The following is a 17656-nucleotide window of genomic DNA, read 5'->3' as shown; positions in this document are numbered from 1 at the left end:
ATGAATATTCAATATATACACATACAGTATGAAGAATAAGAAATATTGAACACGTCAAGTAGAGGACAAACGATTTTTATTTCCATTTGTTATGGAATGAAAAAACAGCATTTCCATTATGAACTGTATCTGTTTTTACCCGGTATTACAATCTTTTTTTTTAAATAGGAGAATGCATATTTATGTAACATAAATTTGGCTGAAAATTGGTTACAGAACCTCTTGTATTTTCACATCTTTAAAAAGATATAAACTTTAAATAAGTAAAATAAATGTGATTTACAAGCTATGATATTGTAGCACATGTACACAATCACCAGCAAATATTTCCTCTCTGAAAAACCAAAACCTTTTTAAGCATTTGAAAACGTTTGAAAATTAATGTGCTCTCAATTCACACAGATGGATACTAATAAACGATACACACTTTCTAATTCTCAACTGCAAGCACCATGGGATTGTCTGCACTGACAATGTCCTTAAAACATTCTTCATAATATATGCCATATGAATGGGAATGCCTAAGTCACATACATACTCCAGACAAATGTTGAATGGTGAAAGTTATTAATCACATGATGAATGTCATATATTCCTCCCTGATACATTTACACACACTTGTACTAAATACTCAAAAATTCCTCACTTCACAGATGTCTGCTTTCGCAAACTCAATATGCATGTTCTTTCTCTGAGAGTCCTACCAAAATACCCCGTGTCTGTGATAGTAGTTTCACAACTTAAGTGAGACATGTTAGTGTCTGACCTTTGATGACTCAGAGGGCCATATTTCTGCCCTCTATACTGATAGTCACTGCCCTCTGGGCCTTACTGAACTTCTTCTTTTCAGCAAATGCTCTCACATGCTTATCATACCTGGATGGCGCTTTCTTTCCAGAGCTCTAAAAAGTCCATAGAAAGTTTGTAAAACATCTGTACAATTATACAAAAAAGGATAAAACAAAGAGTATAAAAATACAATTACTAAGTAATTTACAATAAAACTTGGTTTTAAATCCAAGTTTCTTAGAAAATCCTTAAAAGCAAATTCTATTTCACAAAACTATGGGAGGAAATGTGATATACACAGTAATTTGTTTACCTTTCCTTGCAATAGAAAAAGTCCTTACAAGCAAGTTTTACTGTATACCACAACACTATGGAGGGACTGAGGTAGACGATGAAATCTGCTTACCTTTCCTTGCATTCCTTCTTCTACTGCCCATTTGGGACGTACAACGTAATCTTTGTGTGATGGCATAGGTACTCTAGCTCTGTTTATCCAACCCTTATCACCTGGTCTTAGCTGTCTGTAAAGAACAAATCACATTTAACTTTTTATCTTCAAATATCAAGGTCATTGTATAACTACTGTAAAACCATTTTCAAGGTCATGAAATTTAATACAGTCAAACCTTGTTATCTCAATCTGGAAGAGATCAAATTTTTTTTTGGGAGATATCCAAGGATTTGAGATATCTGACTCACTTTAACAGATCCATAATACTTCAGAGATATATGTTTGAGATACCAAAGTTCAACTGTATATAGATGACTTCTATCTTTGTCATAAATATCTAACACTTACTTATCTTCACCTACTAAAGCTTTGTCAATGTCTCTTCTGGGAGTCATTCCCTCTGCACTGCAAATCAAAACCAAATACTTTTAGTAATCTTAATGTGTCAATTATTTTGCATTGTTATCTGGATAACATAGTGGACCTCTTAATCAGAAGGCTAGAAGCAAGTCCTATTGATATTGGTCTGATCTGGAGTTATTACCCTTGAAATTGAAAAGCTTTACAGTGGTGCCATAAATTTTTGGGGCTTACTTATGTACCAAGTTTATTGAAATGAGACCATATCTGCTGTAGGGTAGTGTTTATAAAGAATTTCACAAGATTTTCCATTTTTGACAACCATGTAAACACTCTTATTTGAAATCGAAAACAATACACAGAATAATGTATTTTGGTGAAGTCTACTTGTGTACGTGGCAAGATTTATTAAAATTGAAGGAGTAAATGTAGGAGGAGTAGCATTTTGAAAAATTGCTTACAGACAGACAAACCGAGAACTACATATATTAATTATGGACATCTTACCATCACAAAAACTCTTCTGGTCTTAGAGTTTAAAATGCAACATTGAGCATTTGGTAGTTTTGTTAGATTTAAAATTTCCAAAAATGGCTCTGCATTTCCTTTTTACCTGACTCTTCCCCCCCCCCCCCACCTCCCCCCCCCCCCCCACCACTTTACCTGACTCTTCTTTTTTCCCCTTTTACCTGACTCTTCTTTTTTCTCCCCTTTTACCTGACTCTTCTTTTTTCCCCTTTTACCTGACTCTTCTTCCCCCCTCCCCCTTTTAGCTGACTCTTCTTTTTCCCCCCTTTTACCTGACTCTTCTTTTTCCCCTTTTACCTGACTCTTCTTCCCTCCCCCTTTTACCTGACTCTTCTTTTTCCCCCTTTTACCTCAGTTTTCCCCCTTTTACCTGACTCTTCTTCCCCCCCCCCCTTTTACCTGACTCTTTTTCCCCCTTTTACCTGACTCTTCTTTTTCCCCCTTTTAGCTCTTTTTCCCCCTTTTACCTGACTCTTCTCTTCTTTGGCAGCTGTTCATAGTCTCTTTCCTCTCTTTCCTGTTTGGACAACATCTTGAAGTTAGATGTCAAATTAAAGATGGGTCTAGACCATTCATCTGAAATAAAAATATTGATTTTGTAATGCATGTACATATATGGTTAGTAGGAGAAATGCTTGTTTTGCCTACAAAGTTTTCAATAGGGACCTTAAAATAAAGGTGTTACATACATGGATAAATTTCATTATCACATTACATGAACTGTGTCTGAAGATGTAATGAATTTTCAATTTACAATGAACTTGGCCCAAATCCCTGATTTATTTACATTTGCAAATATTTTTCTTAGATGAACCTATAGAAGAGAAAATATGTTCAATTCTGTATGAACTTATTAGGGGGTCAGAGGTCATGGCGTGACCGAATCACACAGCGAGACGATATCTTGTCTACATATTTCTGTCACAGTGACACTGGTTTCGGAACTTCTGAACCGTCAAAGCGATGAAAAAGATAAAATTATTGAAACATATATTTTTTTTTCGTTCAACAAATGATCGTTAGATCTTTCTTCGGTGTGAAGAATGTTTCTAATTAGCCTAAAATCACGCTTACCTTTTTAACCCGAAATTCCTTTGAAAGTATGTAAACTGAAGACGATAGCACCGCTTTTGACTTTATATATAAAGAACTCGTACAATAATAGTAAGATAATTCCCAGTAGCGATCATTGTTTTTTCATTATGAACAGACATTTCCTGAACTGGACTGCTAAACATCAATGTAAGTATTCAAATGTTGGAGCGAGGCGAACTCTCAAGACCAAACAACTTCTAGGTCATTGCGCGTCACAACATAGCAATACGGCGGGCCGTTCGTGTAATAAATGCAGTTCTATTCAGAATATTCGTCTCAAATGTAAATAAAAGTAATAAACAACAATGTTAAAAAGTTCACTGGGAAATGAACTTGGTTGGTACGTGATCAAATCTTCTGAGAAGCCCTTCGGGCTTCACAGGATTTGATCACGTGACCAACCAAGTTCATTTCCCAGAGAACTTTTTAACATTGTTGTTTATTTCTTAAATGAACATGATTAGAAATAAAAAAGTTTGTTCTGCCCACTTAGTTTTCAATAAAGACCTTCAAGAAAAGGTGTTATATACATGTACAAATTTCATTATCACATTGCATAGACTTTGTCTCCTGGCAGTTTATGAGTGTATGAGTATAAAATGTTTCTGAAGATATAATGAATATTCAATATACAATGAACTTGGCCCAAAATTTTGGTATAAACCTTATGCCAAGTAGGGATGTGAATTTCACAATTTGGTAAAGGGGTTCATTATCATCTTGTTTGTGTTTAAATATCAGCAAATAAAGAACACCGTCAACAATAAATAAATATACAATTTAATGACAAATTTAGCCCCAACTTGGGGTCTCAACCAAGGGGACATCAATTTCAAAATTTTGGCTGATTTTATAAATGATTTTTCTAAATTTAAGACAGACTTAGCCCCACCTTGGGATCTGAACCCTGAACCCAACTTAAGTTAGATGACACAAAACAACCCATACTAATAGGTCACCTGAGAGAGACAGGTTTCTTAATTACCCCATGTTGATTTACAACTAAATATAATTATTATCTCTTTACAAGAATTTAGTTTTGTATGTTAGGTATTTAGTACTACCTGGAGACACATAATGGTGACATTACTAAATGTTTGACTTACTAATGAGTTTGCCTGCCCTCTCCTTGTTTTCTTTGGATTCCTTTGGATGTTTGTACAGATACATAATGGCCTTACCAATACCACTTGCCTTCAGCCCTTCTTGACTGATGGCTGGAAACTGTGACCAAAAAGAAAAAAAACCCAGCAAGATATATTTACAAAGAAATCTTTTTTGAAACAATTCACTTTTTAAAGTTATTTTAAATTGGTGAATTATTTCAAAATTAGTCTAAGAACTGTAACTCAAAAGTTTAATCCTATACAATGCATCAGATGAACATGCAAATTATCTCCTTTAAAAATAATTACCTCTTGTAGGATGCGTAGAAACTTTTCTCTGATTTGTAAATGGGGCAGACTTTTGTCTGGTAGAGGAGCTAGCCATTCCTGAAATGTAAACAAATGTCAGCATTGATACACATTTCCATCACTAAAAAGCTGTCAAGGCCATATTGCACCCTGCAGTATGCTCATATCCATAGTAATGATCTTTTAACCTTGACCTTTGAGTGTGGGACCAAATATCTTTAAGTAACTTATTTTACTATCCTCTACTTAATATGTCATTCCATAATATGTATAATTGACAGATATATCAATGACATTGATCTTAAATTTAACGATTGAAAAATCTTCAAGTGCTTTCTTTTAATCACTGGATACTCTTTTGTAAAGAGTATGAACTCGTTAAGACTTGAAAGAACTCACATTTGATGAGTCTCACAAAAATGTTAACAGACATGTGAATAACATATAGATATCTTGAACTTTTAACCTTCTCTCTGCTAGTTATCAATATCTAAATCAATATCTGAAGTCTACAAGATCAGAACTTATTCTGTCTTTATCATGTTTATAAATTTACTGCTATCAAAAAAAAAAAATCACCTGACATGGACAAAATTAGAGTCAAGGTGCTGTTAATTAAAGAACATAAATTAGGGCACTCAAACTTCAGCAGTATTTTCCTCTTCAACTGATTAGCGCAATCATAAGTGCATTTGAGTTTTTAAAAGAATAAGTATTACTTTATATCACACTTGTACATACATGAAAATTAGCGAACATGAAAGGTGCTAAAATATGACTTCTGTTAAAATAAGAATGTTTAAAGTATATGTGTGCAAGCACATCATATCATCTAATGTGTTTGAAAGTTTCTGGAGCTACAGATGGTCAGACATGGTGTACCTTTACTCTGTTGTAGAGTATATTGCTCCTCTAGAAAATAACAATGTTTAAAGTATATGTGTGCAAGCACATCATATCATCTAATGTGTTTGAAAGTTTCTGGAGCTACAGATGGTCAGACATGGTGTACCTTTACTCTGTTGTAGAGTATATTGCTCCTCTAGAAAATAACAATGTTTAAAGTATATGTGTGCAAGCACATCATATCATCTAATGTGTTTGAAAGTTTCTGGAGCTACAGATGGTCAGACATGGTGTACCTTTACTCTGTTGTAGAGTATATTGCTCCTCTAGAAAATAACAATGTTTAAAGTATATGTGTGCAAGCACATCATATCATCTAATGTGTTTGAAAGTTTCTGGAGCTACAGATGGTCAGACATGGTGTACCTTTACTCTGTTGTAGAGTATATTGCTCCTCTAGAAAATAACTATGTTTAAAGTATATGTGTGCAAGCACATCATATCTAATGTGTTTGAAAGTTTCTGGAGCTACAGATGGTAAGACATGGTGTACCTTTACTCTGTTGTAGAGTATATTGCTTCTCTAGAAAATAACTATGTAAAAATTCTTACCGTCATAGCACTGAGCACTCCACAATCCAGGAAGGCCGAGTGAAGATCAGCTCTATAATAAATTAATGATACATATATTTTATTGTTTAGATATATATATACAGTGCTGGCACATTCATAAATCTGAAGATGTCCAGTTGATATTAAGCCCCCCCCCCCCCCCCCAATTTTTAAAAGTCACCTTAGTTTAATTAATGAATTTCTCAAGCTTTGACCAAGTAACCTGACCTACGACTGGAATTCTAGACATAAATGCCATGAGTCTAGCTTTATGGTAGATGACACAGAGATCATTAATACATGTACATGTATATTGAAATAACATTGGTCTTCTTACTATGCACCAAGTTAAAAAATTTTGTTTCCCCTCATTAGTAGAAGATGCATAGTAAAGATAATGGTTCAGCCATTTCAGGAAAGAAGTCAACAAGAGGCCCATGGACCACAACGATCACCTGAGTAATTATGATCCTTCTTGTTTTTCACCAGCAAATTTTTCTTATACATTCCTATGTAAAACTTTGATTACCCATTGTAGCCCCATCCCCTGGGGTCATGATTTGAACAAGCTTAAATCTACTCTACCTGAGGATGCTTCCATATAAATATGACTAATCAAGGCTATCCTGTTCTTGAAAAGATTTTTTAAGATTTTCGCATGCATCCTTATTGCCCATTATGGCCCCATCTACCCCCCAGTGCTCATGATTTAAACAAATTTTAATCTGCACTACCTGTGGATGTTTCCATATAAATATGACTAATCATGACTTTGCTGTTTTAGAAAAAAAATTTTTTTAAAGGTTTTTTCCTGTTTTCCTAAGAAATACTTTAATTGGCAATTTTGGCCCCACCGTACCCCAGGGGGTAATGATTTGACCAAATTTGAATCTAAACTACTTGATGATGTTTCTATTTAAATATGACTAAACACAGCTTTGCTGATCTTGAGAATACATTTTTAAAAGATTTTTCCTATATATATGCATGTAAAACTTTTTTGCCCATAGTGGCCCAACCCTGCCCCTGTGGGGTCACTATTTGAACAAAATAGAATCTACAGTGTCAGGAGGCTCTCAGGTAAGTTTCATCTTTTCTGGCCCAATGGTTCTTGATAAGATTTTTTAAATGATCCCACTCAATTTTTACTATTTCTTAATTATCTCCCCTTAGAAGAGGATGTGGCCCTTCATATGAACAAAATTGAATCCCATTTACCCAAGGATACTCTCTGCCAAATTTGGTTGAAATTGACCCATTGGTTCTGGAGAAGAAGATGAAATTGTAAAAAGTTTTTGACAACAACAACAAAAAACAGATGGGAACTGATATCAAATACATCAGCTGAGCTGTCACAGAGAAATTCTTAAAATTCTATTTAGAATTTACTTCAAGAGTACCTAAATCATCATACTGAACTCATAAAAGTTGGTGGTTACAAATCATCAAGAATGCTCAAAAGTTAACAGAAAACATTATGCACTCTTGCGTATCTACATACTCGCACAGCAACTTGGGTGATTAAAAAACTGTCATAACCGTTATTTCAAAGTTTTGAGTGTATTTCTACCATCATTTTAAAAATTCTTGGTAGTTCATGTTCATGACAAGTGATAAGAATTCAGATCATATTCTATGACCTTAGGTTGATTGGGCTAGATTTCTTGCAGTTATAACAATTAGCAGTATCTCACTAATACTTGCAAATCTTTCTTAAAAAAATGATTACAAAATTGCTACTTACTTCTTCAGTTGAGATACCACATGAGTTAGCATCTTCAGTTTGGTAATGGCTGGTTTTTTCTGCATGTTGAGTTCACGGTCATCCTGAAATTATCTGCCAATGTTACTTCGAACATTCAGAATAACAGGAGAGTACATTTGAAAAAACCTGTCAGGAAGTTTCCTGCTCAGATAAAATGTAGCTCAAGTGAGCTAACAAAACAAAACCCTGGATCACATGATATAATAAGCTAATCCCCCTATGAACATAATAATCACACTTATGTGAGCATATAACTAGACATTACTCAAGCTCTGATGAATTTAAGTAATCACAAAGACAAAAATTTTCCTGTGTTATAGACATAATTTGTTATATTTGATAAAATTAAAATAGTACATTTTAAAACTAGAGGGAATGAAAATCAATTCATTATAAAGAGTGAAAAACATCATAAGCATGTTTGCTGTAACCATGTTTTACTGTATATATCTAGCTAATATTTTAATCACCTCTGCAGCTTCCTTCATTTTGACAATCATGTCAGCAATGAGATCGTCATTATCATTAATAATGTCCACGTCTCGCCGTCTCTTCTTTCTTTTTCTCATTTCTTCTTTTTTTCTCATTAACATCAAATCAAAATCTGACACCATGTCAGATCTGGAAAAAAAAGTGATAACCATCAGCAAGAGTTCCACTGCATCAGAAATACAATCAGTAAAAACAAAGGTGTGTAGCAGTACTTCCTAATTTAAATAAGTGTGATTACAGTCTATCCTAAATGAACACATTCAACTCATTTTTGAATGGCAAATATTGGCAAATAAGACATTGAATTGTCTTGAAGATAGATGTAACCATCAAAAAATCTCTATTGCTGAAGAATGTTTTGAGGTAAGTTTGGTTAAAAGTTTCAAATGTTCTGGACAGGAATTTGAAAATGTGATAAAAAGTTTATGCACAAGAGGCCCCAAGGGGGGGGGGGGGTAATTTGAACTTGAATCTATACTTCAAAGGGATGCTTTTGAATTAATATGACAAATAATGGCTATGCTGTTCTTAGGAAGACAATTTTTATTGATATATCATTTGTATTCCTTTGTATAACTATGATCCCCTGTTATGGCCCCTCTATTCTCCTGGGGGTGGGGGGTGGGGGTGGGGTCATGATTTGAACAAAATTTGAAACTACACTACCTGAGGATGCTTGCATGTAACTATGACTAATTATTGCTTTGCTGTTCTTCATCAGAAGATTTTAAAAGGCTTACTTTTTTCCTATGTATTCCTATGTAAAACTTTGATCGCCCATTGTGGCCCCACCCTACCCCTGGGGGGTCATGATTTAAACAAACTTGAATCTACACTTCCTGAGGATGCACCCATAAAAAAAAAAAAATCATGGCTCTGCTGTTCTTGAGAAAAAGATTTTTACAAATTTTTCCTACGTATTTTATGTAAAACTTTGATCACCCATTGTGGCTCCATCTTACCCCCAGGGGTCATGATTGGAACAAACTTGAACCTGCACTACTTGAGGATGCTTCCATGTAAATATGACCAATCATGGCTTTGTTGTTCTTGTGAAAAAGATTTTTACAGATTTTCCCTATGTATTCTTATTTAAAACTTGGATCGCCCACTGTGGCTCCATCCTACCCCCGGGGGTCATGATTTGAACAAACTTGAATCTACACTACCTGAGGATGCTTCCATAAATATGACCAATCATGGCTTTGCTGTTCTTGAGAAGAAGATTTTTAAAGAGTTTTCCTATATATATCTATGTAAAACTTTGATCGCCCATTGTGGCCCCACCCTACCCCTGGGGGTCATGATTTGAACAAACTTGAATATACACTACCTGAGGATGCTTCCATATAAATATGACCAATCATGGCTTTGCTGTTCTTGAGAAGAAGATTTTTAAAGAATTTTCCTATATATTCCTATGTAAAACTTTGATCGCCCATTGTGGCCCCACCCTACCCCCGGGGGTCATGATTTGAACAAACTTGAATCTACACTACTTGAGGATGCTTCCATATAAGTTTCATATTTTCAAGCACAGTGGTTCTTGGGAAGAAGATTTTTAAATGATGCCATTAATTTTTCATGAATTCGTGATTATCTCCCCTTGGAAGAAGGTGTGGCCCTTCATTTGAACAAACTTGAACCCCCTTCACCCAAGGATACTCTGTGCCAAGTTTGGTTGAAATTGGCCCAGTAGTTCTGGAGAAGAAGATGAAATTGTGAAAAGTTTACAACGACAACAACGCCGACGACGACAGACAACGGACAAATTTTGATCAGAAAAGCTTACTTGAGCCTTCGGCTCAGGTGAGCTAATAACAGATGCGAATATACAAAATCTGAGAGTTACGGTCAACAGATTGACTCAGGTGACCTAAAAACAGGAGCTTGAAGTAAGAATGCTTACTTGTTGACCTCCTCATCGGAGGATACATCAGGAAGTACCCCCTGGGTCTCCTCCACTGCCCCCGTGACTCCACCCCCTTCCTCATCATCAGACACAATAGCCTTGGATTCCTCTACAAATAAAATCTCATCATTAGCATTTAAATTCAAGTTAGTTTCATATTTGCTATATGTATATCTTAATAAATACTATTACTATAGGGTATCTGAAAATCCTTGCAGAACCCTAATAAAGGAGGCTCAAAAACGCTACTGGTACCTTTTTTTAGGACTTTGAGAAAATTATATCACATTTATAAAAGTGTATATATATTTACATTATCTTGTTCATTTTCAACATAGGTACCTGCAATATTTCCCCTGGAAAAATGTTCAAAGACACTGAAGTACTGTATTAGTGAACAGAAATCACTCTTGTTTACATACATGTACATTGGAAATATACATGTAAATCATGCATTCTATTATTTTATCATGGTTTAATATAATTTTAAGAACATTTTAATCTATTACAATTGTGTCATTAACAGTAAATTGCAATTTATTGTATCTTACATCTAAGGGCAGATAAATCTAACTGCATGCTTACAACTACCCTAGAATTGGAACTCTTTTGTGTGCAGTGTTTATAGCCTCCTTATTAGTCCCCTACCGGTGAAACCGGAGGGGACTATAGGTTTCCTCTGAGTCTGTCCGTCCGTCTGTCTAGCTGTCTGTCTGTCTGTCTGTCCGTCTGTCTGTCTGTCAGTCTGTCCCACTTGGTTTTCCGCACTTTTTTCCTAAACGCTTGCAGATATTGAGCTGATTTTTGGTACGTGAGTGTATCTTGATGAGTTACAGATCAAGTTTGCATTTTGTTCCACTTCATTGATTTTTGACGGAATTACAGCCTTTTCAATTTTTACGGGTTTTCCGCAATTTTCTTCTAAATGCTTGTAGATATTGAGCTGATTTTTGGTATGTGGCTTTACCTTGATTAGTTATAGATCAAGTTTGTCCCGCTTCATTAAGTTTTGACAGAATTATGGCATTTTCAATTCTTAACGGGAACATTTGCCGGTAGGGGACTAGTATTGCTAATGCAATACTCTCAGAATGCTTGTTGATTATGTGAAAAATACTGTATTTTCTGTTTCAACACAAAACATAAATAAACATAAATATACGGAAATAAACATAATTTTCAATGTATTTATAACAGTAATGATTAAATGAGTAGGAAATGGCCTTTGTTTGCCTAAAACATCCTGGTTATTTTAGTAAACCATAAGGTCATTATGGTAAAAACTGAATATGTTTACAAGGACGTTTTATATTTATTACAGTAAGCCATACAGAGAGTTGTACTCTGAATCTACTCCACTTACTTCCTTTCTTCTTCTCTTTCTTCTTCTTTGCTGCTTCCACATCTGCCTCTTCAAAACCCTTTTAAAACAGATGTAAAATCAAGTTTCGAGAAGCTCAAAGAAATTTTATTTGTGATTCTTAAAATTCAAGAAAAATTTAATCTTGTATATAACATTACACACCTCAAATTCTTCATCTTCATCGCTTGAGCCAAAAATGTCCGCTATTAATTCACTGAAAGAGATAGGATGTTTAACATTAGATAAATTTTTCAAGTTTACCATTTAGTTTCCAAACATATGGTAAAAGAACATTTAATGTATAAGCTTTAATTTCTAGAGAAAACATTCACATTTCATTTGTTTAATATATACCCAAATTATGCTGCATATAGTTCAATAGCTTTTATGAGCTGTTTTTAATATTTTGAAATCACAAATTTTCCTGGGGGTTTATTTTCATTTTTTTTCGTGGAATGAAGAGACCAATGAATTCATATCCCCCAAATGTGAAAATTACATACTGCTTTATAATATCCCTTTTTAACCAGGAAATAAAATCCCCTCAAACCAGTAATTTTTCCTCAAACCACCAAAATTTAATCCCATGAAAATAAGTGATTTTCTTTTCTTTTTTTTTTTTTACAGTAGTTGATCTTGAATTGCAAGACACAAATGTCAAAACATGAAACCCATTTCACAGATATATCTGTACATGTACATACATAGACATACACAGGCTGGACAAACCAGAAAAGTTCACACGAGAGTCTAACTCATTCATGATTTCAAAAGATAAAAAAATAAGTCAAAATGAGAACTTACTCTTTATCTGTGTCATTTTCATCATCACTACCAGGTGCTACAATAAAATCATATTTAAAAAATCAGTTTACTAACTGTACTTTTTTTTCATGATTAGGTAAAATGCAGTCAGCAAAAAGAACAGTAAGACAAACTCTGCACCCTTATTTGACATAAAAATGAAAACACCTAGTTGTGACAGATTCTAAGATCTTATAAAGAAGCATTTCAAAATAACCATTGATCTTTGATTCCTCCAGTTGGTGAAGATAACGAACAGTTATCAAATGTTACATATTGCCAGTGGAAAGTGATTCAAATAAATAATATACTGATATACTGGTAAATGAGTTAATCCTGATCCATTTTCTGAAGCAAAATGCATCTATAAAATCTTGTGTACTTTGGGATATGAAAAATTTTGTGACCTTTGTGTGTGCTATCACCTACAATCAGGAATAATGTCCTATTATCATAAGCTACTATACTGTTTGAATACCCTTCCAGATGGGTTCAAAATGGGACCTTTACCCTTTGTTTAATTTTTAAAGAATAACACCTGAATTACAAACCTTTTTCCTTCTCTTTTTCTTCATCACTTCCAGCTGCTGGTGATGCTGATCTGCTTCTTGGGGATGCTGAACGACTTCTTGAGCGAGACCTACTTCTGGAGCCAGATCGACTTCTTGATCTGGATCTTGAACGTGAAATACTTCTTGATCCTGACCTACTTCTTGGTGAACCTGACCTGCTTTTTGGTGAACCTGACCTGCTTCTTGGTGAACCCGACCTACTTCTTGGTGAACCTGATCTACTTCTTGGTGAACCTGACCTACTTCTTGGTGAACCTGATCTGCTTCTTGGTGAACCTGACCTACTTCTTGGTGATCCTGATCTGCTTCTCGGTGAACCCGATCTGCTCCGTACTGGTGATCCAGATCTGCTTCTAGGAGAACCTGAGCGACTTCTTGCTGGGGATCCTGACTGACTTCTGGCTGGGGAACCTGACCTACTTCTAGAACTCCTTTGACTGTGATCTGGTGAATTACTTCTGCTTCTAGCAGGTGAGCCATTTGGACTTTGAATTGGAGATCTGCTTCTATTTGATCCTGGAGATCCAGGGGATCTAGGTTCATCTGGAGAAGCAGGACCACTACCATCAGGTGATGCTGGTCCTTGAGCCTCAGGAGATGCAGGTGAGGGAGGAGGAGACAAGGGGCCTTCTTCAGGGGATCCAGGTGGACTGCCACTACCTCGTGGGGATCCTGATCCCTCGTAGCTACCAACTGGTGATGCAGGTCCTTCATCCTGCTCTGGAGAGCCAGGTCCATCCACAGGGGATTGAGGACCTGCTGGAGAGGCAGGATTAGACCCTTCCGGTGACATTGGTCCACTTTCTGGAGATGCAGGCCCCTCGTCATCATCTCCCATGTCTCTCTCCACTTCCTCCCGTTCCACTTCTCCACCATCACTTACATAATCATCATCCATATTGGACTCTCTATTCCTGGCAAATTCAGTATCACCAGCCTCTTCATTGTCACTTTCTCCTTTGTTTACATCCATCTCCTAAAAGTTTTTATTAAACACAATGTAAGTTAAAATAAAATAAGAATGTGAATGACGACTCATCTGGACAAAACTTTTAAATGTACCAAAAATTATACAAAATAATATGTGAATTAAAATATTAACTGATATAGAATAATTGGGACTATTGAATTAGAAACTGAATATTTATATTTGCATAATTGATGTTAATGTTGCAAAATTAATAACTGCATGTTTGTTAATTGTAGCTGTCATGAGTTGTGAATCTGTCCAATGTTTATAAACCAGTTACACTGTATGTCAGTCTCCTGGGTCACTCGTGACACTGTGCATCCATTGCCTAACACAAATTGTAATGCAATAAGAAAAGAGGTATGAATGACTTTTAATCATGTTTATGAAACTTAAAATTCTATGAGATATTATAAACAAAGACTAAACTGCAACTCAGTTCTGTAGAATTTTGCCCGAGTGGTATGTCTGCAATTACTCAGTCATCATAACCAATGTGAAAACACAATATATAACAGTACTTCCCAACAATTCACCCTTTTACCCACAAACGAAATTTTTTTTTCCATTCTTTTTATGTCAACCCTTTTTAGCAAGTTTAGAGTTTGTATCTTTTTTTGTTCAGACTAGATCTGTGAGCTACTGTAACAATTGCGGCAGTTAGATAAATAAACGAAACCTGCTGTGAGTCCTCCTCGTGGTATGTTGGCTCATCCATAACAGGAGTACTGCCCCCACTACCTGTGTAAATAGTAAATTACAAGAAATAAGTACATACACATTACATAAATACACAGATCTAGTAAGTAATGAAACAGCTCTCAAACACAAATAAATTAAAGGTGTAGAATTTATCCATATTGCTACATTACCAACGCATGTAACAAATTCTATTACAGGGTTTTCCATGAGCTGTTTTACTGTGACAGCCCCCACACAGTAAAATTTCCTCCGAAACATTAATGATTCAAATTTTATGTGTGCACTACAGTAAAAATTTTATGACACAGTAAGATCTTCAACGATCAGAAAATCAGCCCGCTGATTCTACCAGGTCCATTCCCCTGGCTGTGGTTTCACTAGATGTAGATAGGGACAGTGGGAATCTCGTTAATCCATTCATGCTCGTCACTAAGAACACAGATTTTCTCTGAAATTTTAATCAAACAAATCTACCGTCTTTCAATTTTTAATGCAGAGCAGTTAATCATCTCTTAAAGCTGAACACTACTCATAAATAGGCACATGATCACACAGGTATATAAACCCCTCAATTTCATTCCACCCGACTACACACTTGAATCTCATGGCCAACACGTAGTATTCCTTTCATGGTCTTAAATTCTGTGTGTTTATTCCTTGTTTTATCATGTTTAAGTGCATTTTCTGTTTGTAAATTATGCATTAACTTGTATATTTCATGTTACTTTTCTCCTGGCTCGGAAAAAGTGTGTAAAATTTGATAATTTCATCGCGACTGAGTAACATGGCAATAATGCAAGATGTACGTCCACACTGGTTAGACCTCTACAACGAAATACTTTAAACTGTTCAGAGATCTGCGGCTTATATAGGGGTTGTAGGGATAGCGGCGATGAAAGGGTAATATGGCGGACAATGCCTTAAATACGAGTAGTGTTTAAAGCCTTAATTAGGGCACATTGTCTTTCTTCACCTTGTATTATGAATTATCTCCTAGTCCCTGGATGGACTTTTTGCAAGAAGGAACAAAGACAAATCATTTATTTTCACACTTCCATGTAATCGTATAATTGCTTTGTGCATTTTTTAATATTATTAAATAGAGTTGAACTTCGATACCTCAAACACTGATATCTCGAGTGCCATGGATATGTCATAGTGATTTGGAAGTCCCAACCACTTATTCTTGAAGTATTTTACATTTGATATCTTGAATCCTCGGATATCTCGAAGTTTCTTTCTTGGTCCCATCGAGTTCAAGATAATGAGGTTTGACTGTACTTCAAAATTAATTATTAATATTAATTAGAATTATGTTGGCACTGTGAGTCCAACATCGTAGTCTACCATAAATCATTTATTGATACATGTACTGTTGAAGAATTAAAGGCACTCCATAAAAGTATTTTACTACTCTAAAGTTTCTATTTTAAATTTAAAGATTTACTGTTAATTTGAACAACTGACAAAAATCATGGCAAATTTACTTTCAAAGAGATTGCATCAACTCTGCTCTTCAATGCATGTTTTATAAAACATGAAGTAATGTATGTACATAAAAATATCAGGGTTTTACACTTACAACATATAGATACTGACACAATTTAGTATATAATATATTATAACTTCAGTTTAATGATTTGAACCTACATGAATATTCTAAGAATTCAATGACATTCTTTATAACATCACGTCAAACACCTGTGTTTGTAAACAGGGCACAACTCTGTTATTGTTAGTGTTTATTCTTTACGTTTTACCGGGTGTGTTCAATTTGTTTAGTCTGCACACATCACTAAACACGGACTGGCTATACTGGTGAGTTGGTTTTACTTTCTCGCATTTCTACTCCAAATTTTCTGGATTATAGTTTTCATATTTTTCATTAATACACAACAAATTTTCTACTTTTCTCAGGGGCCTATATACAAACAGGATAAGCAACTCTTGTGATATCTTGTAAGTTTTATTAAAAATACATTCCAATACACAAGAAAAGATTACAATGATCAGAAAAACAGTCTTTTTACTGGAAATAAACATAGTTTGAAAACTTGTAGTGTTGAGCGTGACATTTTGGGTAAATAAACATGATGCTGAAGGAGTTGCCTATCTGGTTAGTATATATATATAGGTCCCTGATTTTCTTAAGTATTATGAAAAAAGTTTACTTATTGAAAGTGCAAGGATATGTGTCAATCAAACACGTCCAGAAAAACGCAGTTTTATTAATTTCCAGAAAAAAGAATTTCGTTCACAAGTTTTTTAATATATTTCAGTGTGAAATGCTATAGCAACATATAAGTCATGAATTTATTTAGTACTTTTACTTTTTCTTGTGTTGTTAAGTTGTACTTCTAAGTATCACAATATAAAAAAATATTACTATTATTATTATGGTTTTGGGCCAGTCTTTTTAAAATCTACTGGCCCAGTGGGAAGTGAAAGTACTAAGTTGACCAGCAAAAATTTAAGGCGATAGCCCGAGTGACCAGTAAACAAATATAATTATTTCTAGCCCTGCCATGTTAGACATCTGTAAGAAGCGAAAGCAAAGCGTAAAATTATTTACAATCGAATCTAATTCACTCAAACAATATCATATACATACGTGGTGAATCGTCTATATCCATATTTGAAGGTTAAATGGGAATGGTTTTCTTTTTCTACAATCTATTCAGGCTTCGAATGAGAAACACCAACATGTTTGAAGACAAGATCCATTCTTTCTAAACAGGAAGAAGGTTAATAGCGACTCCTTGCGGTGAAAATTGTTTGACGTGAATAAAAGTCGGTCAAAACACGTCTTCAGTCCCGGTAGTGGAAATAATGATTTGCATGCTTTGGTAAAGATTTTTTTTTTAATTATCAGCCAAAGTGAGACTTCAATTGCAACTTAAAACATTTCGACAAGCTCATCAAAAATGCATGAAGCGTCGAGGGACCTAAAACAACAACAACAGCAGCAGCAAAGAAACAA

The 17656-nt window shown here is 35.0% G+C and overlaps 1 protein-coding gene across 4 annotated transcripts; it reads right to left on the bottom strand.

Annotated features, from left to right (window-relative positions):
• Positions 1–59: 59 nt before the first annotated feature.
• LOC133201172 (protein IWS1 homolog) lies at positions 60–17389 on the bottom strand. Of its 4 annotated transcripts, none has more exons than XM_061336955.1 (17): positions 17288–17389; positions 14654–14715; positions 13139–13980; positions 12984–13102; positions 12433–12469; positions 11791–11842; positions 11629–11686; positions 10263–10374; positions 8332–8482; positions 7841–7923; positions 6097–6148; positions 4639–4716; positions 4330–4447; positions 2596–2704; positions 1589–1645; positions 1196–1310; positions 60–902 (listed from the first exon to the last, which is right to left on the bottom strand). In XM_061336955.1, the coding sequence occupies exons 1-17, from the start codon at positions 17307–17309 to the stop codon at positions 777–779; spliced, it is 2193 nt and encodes a 730-aa protein (XP_061192939.1). In that variant the 5' UTR covers positions 17310–17389; the 3' UTR covers positions 60–776. The 4 variants fall into 4 exon arrangements, with proteins under 4 accessions (XP_061192939.1, XP_061192940.1, XP_061192941.1 ...); XM_061336956.1 differs by having other exon boundaries at positions 12984–13159; positions 13202–13980; XM_061336957.1 differs by having other exon boundaries at positions 13202–13980.
• Positions 17390–17656: the final 267 nt, after the last annotated feature.

This window comes from Saccostrea echinata, unplaced genomic scaffold, assembly GCF_033153115.1.
Source record: "Saccostrea echinata isolate AGI-Se365-2 ecotype Australia unplaced genomic scaffold, CSIRO_AGI_Sech_v1 ptg000042l, whole genome shotgun sequence".
NCBI lineage: Eukaryota > Metazoa > Mollusca > Bivalvia > Ostreida > Ostreidae > Saccostrea > Saccostrea echinata.
The sequence above is the reverse complement of the archived record's forward strand: the minus strand, read 5'-3'. Positions and strand labels throughout refer to the sequence as shown.